The sequence below is a fragment of the Musa acuminata genome, chromosome BXJ3-10 (genome assembly GCF_036884655.1).
Source record: "Musa acuminata AAA Group cultivar baxijiao chromosome BXJ3-10, Cavendish_Baxijiao_AAA, whole genome shotgun sequence".
Lineage (NCBI taxonomy): Eukaryota > Viridiplantae > Streptophyta > Magnoliopsida > Zingiberales > Musaceae > Musa > Musa acuminata.
Genome location: NC_088358.1, coordinates 23,889,329 through 23,900,010, shown reverse-complemented (window position 1 = coordinate 23,900,010; position 10,682 = coordinate 23,889,329). Strand labels below are relative to the sequence as shown.

General features: G+C 44.4%; 2 protein-coding genes across 5 annotated transcripts; both read left to right on the top strand.

The window, feature by feature from the left end:
- The first annotated feature begins 3,673 nt into the window (after positions 1–3,673).
- Positions 3,674–6,677, top strand: LOC135582871 (uncharacterized). 4 transcript variants are annotated; one of them, XM_018818985.2, is made up of 4 exons: positions 3,719–3,787; positions 4,361–4,412; positions 4,539–5,117; positions 6,331–6,677. In XM_018818985.2, exons 3-4 carry the CDS (start codon positions 4,580–4,582, stop codon positions 6,507–6,509), a joined length of 717 nt encoding a protein of 238 aa, XP_018674530.2. In that variant the 5' UTR covers positions 3,719–3,787; positions 4,361–4,412; positions 4,539–4,579; the 3' UTR covers positions 6,510–6,677. The 4 variants fall into 4 exon arrangements, with proteins under 4 accessions (XP_009421140.2, XP_065026720.1, XP_018674530.2 ...); XM_009422865.3 differs by lacking the exon at positions 4,361–4,412 and having other exon boundaries at positions 3,674–3,787; XM_065170648.1 differs by lacking the exon at positions 4,361–4,412 and having other exon boundaries at positions 3,704–3,858.
- Positions 6,678–7,374: 697 nt separating this feature from the next.
- Positions 7,375–8,271, top strand: LOC135650926 (22.0 kDa class IV heat shock protein-like). The gene is made up of 2 exons (XM_065170621.1): positions 7,375–7,718; positions 7,811–8,271. The coding sequence occupies exons 1-2, from the start codon at positions 7,466–7,468 to the stop codon at positions 8,131–8,133; spliced, it is 576 nt and encodes a 191-aa protein (XP_065026693.1). The 5' UTR covers positions 7,375–7,465; the 3' UTR covers positions 8,134–8,271.
- Positions 8,272–10,682: the final 2,411 nt, after the last annotated feature.

Below are 10,682 nucleotides of genomic sequence, written 5' to 3'. Positions count from 1 at the left end.
TGAAGGCACACTTGGAGTCGATGTGGAGATCGAACTCAAGGGAGGGTTGACCCGTGGAATGGTGGGCGCGAGGGCCACCATTGACTCAATGCAAAAACGAGGAGCGGAGCAACTTGGGTGTAACTTGGCGAAGTACCCAAGCCGCATGAAGGGAGCCAGCATAGAAGTTGGAACATGGAGCAGAGGCACAGTGCTTTCCTTAGACAGAGGTCAAGGACATGAACTCTTGCAGAGGCAAGAGTAGGATCATGTTGTTCCATGGGTCCTTCTTTCTGACGGAGCGGACTCATCTTGCATAGTGCCAAAGACGAAGGGAGCTTCGCGGCACATGCACCTTAACTCGGAGAAGCATTTGATGGTGGAACTAAGGCGACTCAATTTGCGGAGGCGAAGTTGGGTTCAGAAGGGCCTTAGCACGGGGCAAGAGGACGCAGAGGTGGGTACTCTTGAAGAATATGCCACAGTGTTGCCATTTGAGTTGCTATGAAGGAAGCAGTGCGCAGCGGAGATTGTGCTGGTAGGGGCAGAGGCCCAGGATCCAGACAATGGTGCACAGATTACAGTGAAGTCGGTGGACTTCGAGAGCTACTAGGCGACGGACTGTCCTAGAGCGGTGCTTCATCTAGGTGTGACCCAAGAGTGGGTGGATGAAGGTCGATTGCCAGAGGAGCGAACAAAATCGAAGGTGGAAGGGACCCTGCGATGTATTGGCAGAGGCCACACATGGAGGGTTCACAATTCGAGTTTATTCCACAAGGATCAGAATGCACTAGAGATGTCACCAGGAGGCGACATGGTGCAGCGGATCGTGGTGGAACAGTTCGTGGCAATGCAATACACACAATCTGTCCCGTAAGGGATGAGATCATATGGAGGTATGATCGGGAGCTACTGGGAGCTCCGCTTTGGTGAACAACACGACGGCAAGAAGGGCTATGGATTCAAGGAGTGAAGGCCATGGTACCGCAGAGGCGGGTCTTCCGGGCGTGCACCGAATTTTGCATCGGATGAAAACCTTGGTCATCAGCATATGGGGGCTGGGTTCCACCAAGGGAAAAGTTTGAATGCAAGTACCAGTGAGTTCCATAGGAGGGACTTGATCATGCAGAGGTATGATCGAAGCAGTTGGAGAGTTGGACTTCTCCAGAACTTATATTCGCTTAAGGGAGCCCGACAAGTCAGAGGACAAGATCGAGTAAGCGAACGTTGCTACCAAGGAAGCTAAGGAGAACAGAATCGGTGCAAACTCTACAACGTGATGGCAGAGGTCATGCATGGGAGTTGCAGTCTGTCTTTCCATCGACCAAACGGACTGCTTGGAGAACACAGAGGTGTTGAAGCAGGGGGTCGAAAGGGGTAAGAAAGCGACGACGAGTCCAGAGGGACTTAGCTACCCAAAATCAAGCATCAGTTAGAATAGAGGTGGACTCAGAGGAGTGCCATGGAGACATCTCTACTGATTGTGAAGAAAAGGGATACAGAGGCGAGGCGACGGATAGTAGGGCCATGGGCATGGCAGCGCCATGGTACCGCAGAGGCGGGACTTCCGTGCAAGTCATTGATCCCTTGCTCTCACGGAGGGAGAGCACTGGGTCGTGAAAGGGGCCGAGGAGGTGGAGCATGCAGAGGCAATCTCCAAGTACTGAGACAAGGCTGAAGGGCAGAGGCCAAGAAACTTCGTAAGACCGGTGTCAACAAGTTTCTCATCAAGATAGCCGTAAGTGAAGGACTTCGGGTCATTCAAGAGTGCACGACTAAGGAACGAAGCAGGCAGTACGCAGTGCTGTACCTTTGCTACTTAGTGAAGTAGGCGGCAGGGTTGATGGAGAAGACGGTACAATCCCAGAGGCGACCTCATCTATCAGAGAATTACTCCAAGTTGGGGTGAAAACTTCCTGCATTCCAGAAGTTCAATGGCATTGAGAAGGTGAATCACAGTAGCTAACTCAACGCAAGGAGTGCAAACACTTCAAGTGCTTCAGAAGTGTGAGCAAAGAGCAGGCGAAGACCAGTAACCAGCTCGATGCATGAAGTACAACCTCGAGGAGGCGGGCGAAGTCAAGTAACTTTTGCCTTCTCAACTCTTAAGAGAATGGGCGAAACCGAGTACCCCAATTCTCTTATCTATCCAGCAGAGGAGCGCTGCACAAGTTCAAAGACCCTTCGAAGATAATGGAAGACAATAGTTGTCAAATCCTCACCAACGGTGATCAATGCTACTGAGAGTAGATTGTCCGCCTCATTTCCCAACGAAATGCCAATCAAAAGCGGAAGTGATGCGAACCTACTTGGATGTGACAACTAACTGAAAGAAGAGTCAATGAGCAGATTTTGTGGAGGAAGGACCCAAAACTTCAGAAGTTTGCGAGGCGATGCTCGTTAAAGCTCAAACAAGCATCCACCCAGTTCAAGCAGCATGTGGAAATTTTGAGAGACTGGCGCAATAAGGATGGTCTTTTCCTTCATTTGGTGGATCCGCAGGAATCAACGAGGATCAATACAACTCAGCCAACCCCACACCAGAGTCAGAGTCATTGGCGAGTTGAAGCAGCATGGCGGATCAAAGGTTCGACTACTCAGAAACAGCAGCGGAGAGCAGCTGGGAGCCAGGAGGCGCATTGTAGCTGGAGCAGAAGATTGAAGACTCAGCAATGGCGAAGAGTTGCAGTGTTCACAAAGGCTTCGACGAGGACGTCGAAGGGATAAGTGGGGGAGAATGTCACGGACAAACTTTAAAACAGGATGTTGGATGTAATGCTTATATCTGTCCGTGTCTGTTGGCATGTTCATGCCTTGTACAGCGTGTAGAGGGGCAGCCGAAGGCTTATAAGTCCCATTTTAGTTGGGTTGGTGGCCTCTTTAGGCTTGTAAATAAAGGTTGTGTCATGTGGACACGTGCAAGAGCTTTTCGCTCTGTAATGGACCATTTTACCCTTTGTTGTGCCACTGTTCAGAGCTTGTAAAGTCTGTTTGTAATTTGCATTGTCTATGAAGTGTTTTTCGGACATGTTTGCTTGTGGATCCCGATTGAGGCGTTCTCTTTAACCCGTTCTCTCTTTTGTTGGTCCTAAGGGACAATGGGAGGCTTCGGGGAGGTTGACCTTTGCGGACGGACGCGCGAGGGTGCCGCACGCCTTAGGCAAAACCAGCTAAGGTCGTGACAGTACGGAGAAATAAAATTAAATATTTTATATTCGTAAATATAAAAATCTTAATATAATTTTTAAAAATATAAGGATTATGATGTTAAAAATAATTATTTATATAAATAATATGTAATTAGTTTTGTTAAAAGCTGACCGGACACCACATGCACTCCAATAACATGTACGCAACATTATATCAGAATTATTATTCTCGTATAAATTTGTATTTTGTTCATGTATTGAAACTATTATCATTTTATAAATTTATTTATTTATTATACATTCAGCACAATCGGTCCGGTCCAAACAGAAAAGAACTGCTCCCGGCCTAGAGTTGAACCGGGAGGATCGTATGCAAACGATGAAACCATACACAACATCCTAACTGAAGCCTGTTTCGACACGTAAACCATCAGCAAACTGCTCGGGCACGTGTCATAAGACCGCCGCTAATCTAAGTTGTCTCTTAGGACGTGGTTCTGCACGTTAATCAGTTGGATCCCTTGGTCGCTGGGCAAATGAAAAGATGCAAAGCGGGCTTGTGGACTTCCTTTCTAATGGCGATCCACTCCCCTCGGCGCTCAAATATGGGGTGAGGGGCTCCCCTTCTCCTCCTGCTCCGCCCCCTCCTCGGCTTGTAGGTTTGTTGCTTCTTTCCTGTCCGTATCTCTCGTCGGCCTTTCAATCGCCTGCTCTCGCGCTGTCGTCAAAGGTCGGGCCTCGGCCTCAATTGCTTTTGAAAGTAATCGGGATCCTCTTTCACTTCTTTGTTGATTACCTCCCTTTTCGGATTTGAACTTGTTTTAGGTTTTTCCAAAAGAAAAATAGTTACTTTTTTTGGTAATAAGCAAGTAGCTTGATCTGATTGAGTAGATTCGATTACAAAGTTGACTGCTTGAAATGAGAATGATTGTAGTACGATCAGGATGATTTTTGGATTGGACTTTTGAGTTTGGATGTTTGTAAGAAACCACTGAGTGCTGCTTTAACCTGAGCTGTAGGACTGGGTATCTTTCTTATGCTTCAGTGGGTTTCGTACATTAAAACAGATTTCTATTTTCGAAGTCCCAATTTTTCTACAATAGTCATTTACAAGATCTTCTAATAGAACGTGTGAAGATGTCATATAATGTATCTTAACAATGAAGGCTTTTGATTGTGGAGATCTTGTTCGTGTTGGTTATCTCTAATTGCTGCAATCTTGCTATTTTTAGGCAAGAAAGCCTTACATTTACAGTAATTCATCTCGTAAACCTAGTTAGTCAGGTATAAAATTCATTTGCTGATTCCTTCGATCTGTGTTTTTCAATAGTATATATGTTATTTTTCTTCTTTTTGAGAAAAATAGCATCATGTAATTTTCATTCAAATTTACATCCACTTTTGGCTCAGGTAAAAAGTTAGAAACAATTTTTCCTTAAAGAAAAGAAATAATGGGGATATCAAAGGTTGTCGGATGTGCGGCAACAGTTCTCTTCTCAGCAGCTATCTACCTCAAGAAATCTGGATTTACTTACATGCCAATACCTCTCTTAGTTGGTGCTTTGGTTGGGTATTCGGTCTCCATTGCATCTCATCCATCCATAAATTTGCCATCGCTCTTGGGAAAGAGATCTGATGGAAGTTTCCCTCTCTGGGCAAAGTTTATTTTCGGCCCATATCTAGTGTCTGTTAGGTTATATGCTGTGCTCAAAAGGTTGAAGAGGAGGGAGTCATTGTACAATGAAGTTTCTGAAAATCTGTATGTTGGGGGTTGGCCTACTTCCCCAAGTCAGATGCCTCCTGGTGATCCTGTAGTAATCGATTGCACATGTGAATTACCGAAGGGCTCTTTTATTAACAAGGATGCATATTTTTGCATACCTCTATGGGATTCAAGGTCCCCAAGTCCAGCACAGATTGAATCTGCGGTTCGTTGGGCATGCCAAAAGAGAGCTGAAAAGAAGCCAATTTACATTCATTGTGCAAATGGTAAGAATCCTCTCTACTTCCAGTTGGTTACTTTAGGCGATACTAATTTATTAATGGTTTTCTTTGGATTCTCTTTTATTTCCTTTTCTTAAGTTAATGTAGTTTGAGCCCAATTGTACTATTCAACTTTGTACCATAAAAGAAATGATAGAATTCAGCTGCATGCATCAAACTTGCATTGCCAGCTCACCAGGTGAACATTGTTATTTCAATTTGCAGTTTGGGGAAAGGATGAAAACAGCAGCTTACATTCTGAAGTGAATATGTTATATATAAATAAGATATCTCAGAAACCCAATATAAATGGTAGCCTTAATTTTCTGCTCGAGGAGCGTTTAAACTAGTTACAGCCTGAGCAAAATTTTGTGTAAGCATTTCTATATTCTAGTCCATGAAACATGTTGAAGAATGTCATTTTTCAAAGTGGCTTTTTAAGGATCTTTTAATAATTTGACATTTCATAAGTATCTTTCATGTAGGTCATTGATTATCACTTTCCATTATGTAGATATTGCAGTATATATAAGTGGCATGTTACTTGGAAGCAACAAAAGGTTGTCTCAAATGTAGATCAAGAACTATCATTTGTTCCATTTAGGATTATTTTGCTGCATTTATCTTTCAGTGTGTGCTTGAAATATGCCAAATTATTTCTATAATTGCAGTAGCAATGCCAGTAGAGTATTTCCCAAAATTTACTGATGTCATTTCAGTCAAGAAAGATTTATTCTAAAAGTACAAAGTAGAACTATCTTCATGCTTAAAAATCACTGTGGTAGTCAGCACAAGTAGGTGTGTAACCATATAAGAAAATTGTTTGCATTGTGCATCATGGTGTTCTGCTGGCCATGACATCTGCCTATGCAAATTTTTTGGTTATTGCTAGTATGTGCCACAAAGCGACACTTCTTGTATATGCTCCATCTTCTTTACTATCTGTCCCAGATGTTGCGATGTCGATTGAAAGGAGTTTGTAACTGATCTAGAGTATTGAACATATTACAAGCTTTCTATCCTTTGCAAAGCCTAGAATACCATTAGTTTTATGAATATGTGCTATTTTTTTCATGCTCAACATTTCTATATACTATGCAGTATGCACAGCATTATACACTAAAAGTTTTTCTTCATTATTGCCTATTTGTTTGTTTGGAAGGTGTTTACGTTTCTCCTTTTATCTGTTCTTTCTGCTGATGATCCTTCAATGCAACAGGCCATGGCAGAAGTGTCTGTGTAATGTGTGCACTCCTAGTTGAATTAGGAGTGGCTGAAAGCTGGAAAGATGCTGAGAAGATGATCCGCGAGAAGCGTCCTTTCATTAGAATGAATTCTCATCATCGAAAAAACATGGAAGAATGGACGAAGCAGAGGGTTACATCAAAGAAAGGATAATTGGTTGTTAGTATAATCATTATTGTTAAAGTAAAAGAAGCCCTGCCATCTACGGCAACTTATACATCATTTGCAATGCAGGTCATGAAGTCTTTTGCTCATCTTTCTTTTCAACAATAATTTATTGGTTGACTCTGATACTGTAATAAATCTCTCCTGTTAATTCTAGACTACCATTCATGAGAAATTTGTGGTCAAAAGTACTACGATTGTGATATGAGTAGTGACAGGTTTCGGGTTCCCTGTCACTACTTCGCAAGATCCCTTACGCATCTTTCTTTGCAAGATCTTGTTATTTGTTACTATGATGGCGAAACTACTTGGAATTGTGATGCAATTTGCCCATGAAATCAAGAAATATGCTTCAAGATTAAAAATCCATTAATATTCGAAGTGGTGCTACTAGATTGAAAGGCTTTGCGATCCTCACCCAGAGGACACCAGAGATTAAAAGCCATAGATCTTATGTTTTAGAGCTGATTCTCCATGTTGATCCTGGCTGAAGTAGCAAACTGGTTATTGGTTGCAGATCGTTGACTATGGTGTTCACAAGCTGAACAAAATAATGCTGGGTTAATATTCTCATAAGAAAGTGGGCAAAGATAAGTCTAGGAATACATATGTGATCCGAATCCGATTTAGTCAAATGGATCGGGTATACGTGTGTACATGAGAAAACCCGTTTCAAGCCACGCCGTGCATCCGCTTTCCACGCGCGAGAGAGCATTCCAGACCAACGCTCACCGACCCCATCTTCTTCCTGAGACCACCAGAAGCTGCCAGAACCGGGAAAGGATGACTCTGGAAACGCCTCCTCCACTATAAATGGAAGCTCCATCCTATTCCAAGATCCAGATCAAGTGCGTTCTCTGGAGTTCCTTGAAGCTACGCAGTGTTCACTTCTTCTTCTTCTTCTACGCATCATCTGAAAGAAACCATCTGATCACCGGCTCACAATGAGGCGCTCGCCGTTCCTTGTACTGTTCGTTGTCCTTTTCTTGGCCTCGTGTGCTGCGCCGGCAGCTAACGGGCTGATGCCGTATTCCGGGAGGCTGTGGGACATGATGATGCCCGCCGCCTACGACGATCCCTTCCGCATCCTGGAGCAGACACCCTTCACCGTCCCCAAGGCCGTGGACGCGCTCGCGCTCGCACGCGCTGACTGGAAGGAGACCCCCCACGCGCACGTCATCTCCCTCGACGTCCCAGGTTCGTTGCTTTAATCCTCGCGCTCCATCCGCTCCATCACTCGTCGTCGTCTTTGCATGCCGGTCCCTGACATGGCCGAGCTCTTCGCGCAGGGGTGAGGAGGGAAGACATCAAGGTAGAGGTGGAGGAGAATCGGGTGCTGAGGATAACGGGCGAGAGGAAGGGCGAGGAGGAGGAGGTGGAGGGCGAGAAGTGGCACCGGGCCGAGCGGATGGCCGGCAAGTTCTGGCGGCAGTTCCGGCTGCCGGCTAGCGCCGACCTGGACGCCGTTAAGGCCCACCTGGAGGACGGCGTGCTACGGGTGACGGTGCCGAAGCTCGTCGAGGGGACAAGGAGGCAGCCGAGGCTGATCAACATCGCGCAGGAGGCCGACAAGGGTGGCGAGGACATCAAGGCCTCCAAGGCTGTTGTGTGATCATCTTACATATCTACCTACCTATTTGATGTCGATGGTGTGATGCGTCACATTACTTTTATGTATGCAAATAAATCTTTCATGAGTTCAAGAAATGCTATCACAAAAAGCTGTAATAATAATAAGATATATTGGGAACTTTTGTAGTGCTTTGAGAATAAGAATTCATTCCTTTTCCTGTCTTTCGTCAAGTCCAGAGATAAGGGAGATGGAATCATGCTTCCTTCGATCTTATCACCATGACACAACATAGCTGCTTTACCGATCGAAGACAGAACCATAGGTGGTGGGAATCTCCACACGGCAAAAGTCTCCATGCTTCTTCTCTTTTTCCGCTTCGAAGCTAGCAAAAAGTAGTCGGAGAAGACAACATAACTGCACCCGAGCGAAGTCAACGTCGCCAACTAAGATGTAGGGTATGGAAGCTGGTTGATCGAGAGAGCTTAGGATTTGGTGATCCACTTGATAATGATGTGCAAGCTTTCACTTCGAATCATGAAGCACTCGCAATTAATGGCCAAGGCACAGTGAGAAATCTTCTTGCCATTCCTCAAGCTTGTTCCTGAAGAACAAATTGTTGATGAATGATTTATAAGTCTAAATCAAACAAATTGGAGATCGATTTGGCTACTTGATTTGCCTTCGCTTTTTTATCATTTCCTAAAAAACACATTTCCTCGAGAAATCTTACAATCCAAATCCAAAGATCTTAAACTCCACAAAGGAAACACTCATATGTTAGTCGAAGTCCTCGAATTCCTCCGGTCAGCCAGGATTTCAAATACACATTATCGAAATTTTATGTACCCTTTTATCATCCAAATAAAAATCTTGACAAACCAAAGACATGGATATATAATATGATCGAGAATGATAGATTAATATTTTATTTGCTTGTTTTGATGTTTAATGATGCAAAAGAAGCCATCCAAGACTTTAAATATGACACCAAGAAAATTAAAGTTTTGAGTTGGGCATTTTAGATTTTATTTTGTTTTGAACACATCTCAAAGCAGCAGAATCGATCATCGTGTTATCCTTTGCGTCCTGAAATGGTGGTCTTTTAGAGAGAGAGAGAGAGAGAGAGAATCGTTTTGCTCCTGCAATTGCGTTCTGCGAGAGAGAACAGGGGGGAACTTGACTGCTCATGCGACCCACGGAGCTCTGACACAGAGGACTGAGACGAAATCACGGGGCAGTGTCGGTGGTGCGGTCTCTGATGAAGATTCTTGCGGAAGCAAGTGACCCGCCCCTGCCTCCTCCTCGTCATCATCCTCCTCCCTTTGCTTTCCCCTAATCCCCTTCCCCTCTGCTCTCACCCACTGCAACGAAGTACACCACTCCATCGCTCTCCTTTGCTCCCCTGTCCCATACCATCACTCCGGTTGCTCTCGCAGCTACCGCCACGATCCGTGTGTTTCACCAACACGCTTCCACTGCTTTTTGTACTTTGGACGAGACGTGGCACTGTAAAAGTGTCTCGGCATTATGATGGACATAATGCAAACATCTCCAATTTCTGTGAATAGTGATCTGTTGCAAAAGTTGCAGACACTCCCGCTTCTTAATCTTATCGTCTAAGGTCTTTGGTGCTATATAACGTTGGATGATCTTTACCGAGACGAAGAATACTTTTTCTTTTGCCTGTAGGAAGGTGAATTATAATTGTGGCCAAGACTTTTGGAGCCGACACTCATTGCATTGCCATTCCCGGAAACCTTCAAAGAACACTCAAACCCCATTTGCATGTGTTTTTTGCAGTGTAGAGTTGGGTTCGAATGATTTCACAGCAGCTCATGACATTGGCAGAATAGTTCATGCGAGAGCAAAAGAAGCCAAGTTCATGAAGACCATTTGCCAGTGAAGTAGTGAACCAGGAAGTGGTGGGAAGATTACAATCCAAGGAAACCCAGTAGTAGTAGTACTCTTTGACTCATTACACTGGATGAGAGGGAGGGGAATGGGAGAGTGCTCGAGTTAGTGTGGGCTAGAATCATGACTCCTGGCAGCGGCCTTCATGTTTGGGATGAGCAAATGTGGAAGAGAACATGAAGCTTTCTTGATGAGTATGATTGCAAGCTTCTGTTGCTCATGTCAGAGATTGGAAATTCTGTGTGCCTGGTGGTCGCTTTTGATTCATTTCTTTAACATGCAGCATGATATTTGTGTTGAGAAGTGGAACCTACTGAAACCAAGATTTTTACCATGATGGATTTTCTTGGTTTTACATGGATCCATAAAGAACATTAGGTTGCTTCCTTGCAGCTTTGTCTTCCTGCAAATGACTTGTGGCTGAAGCTTTTAGGAGACGCTTAGATGAGTCAGTGGACGACATGTAGAGTTCCACCAAACGGAACGGGGATTGTTAAATGGGCTTATGATAACAGCTATCCTAAGACGCATGCCAAAGCAATTCCAGTGGCAGGAGTAATGCTTGTTTAATGGCACCTGCGCACATCCATTAAGCCTCAAAGCACCTTCAAATCACAATTCTAAGTGCCTTAGTTTCTCTTCAAGATAAGGAAAAGCTTTCCGAAAGCTCGGTGTGC

What these genes read in the sequence shown, in the direction of transcription:
- LOC135582871 (XM_009422865.3), top strand. Translation starts at nt 4,580, where the DNA reads ATGGGGATATCAAAGGTTGTCGGATGTGCGGCAACAGTTCTCTTCTCA. An exon ending in TTACATTCATTGTGCAAATG is followed by an intron (nt 5,118 to 6,330) that starts GTAAGAATCCTC and finishes TCAATGCAACAG; the next exon opens with GCCATGGCAGAAGTGTCTGT.
- LOC135650926 (XM_065170621.1), top strand. Translation starts at nt 7,466, where the DNA reads ATGAGGCGCTCGCCGTTCCTTGTACTGTTCGTTGTCCTTTTCTTGGCC. An exon ending in CATCTCCCTCGACGTCCCAG is followed by an intron (nt 7,719 to 7,810) that starts GTTCGTTGCTTT and finishes CTCTTCGCGCAG; the next exon opens with GGGTGAGGAGGGAAGACATC.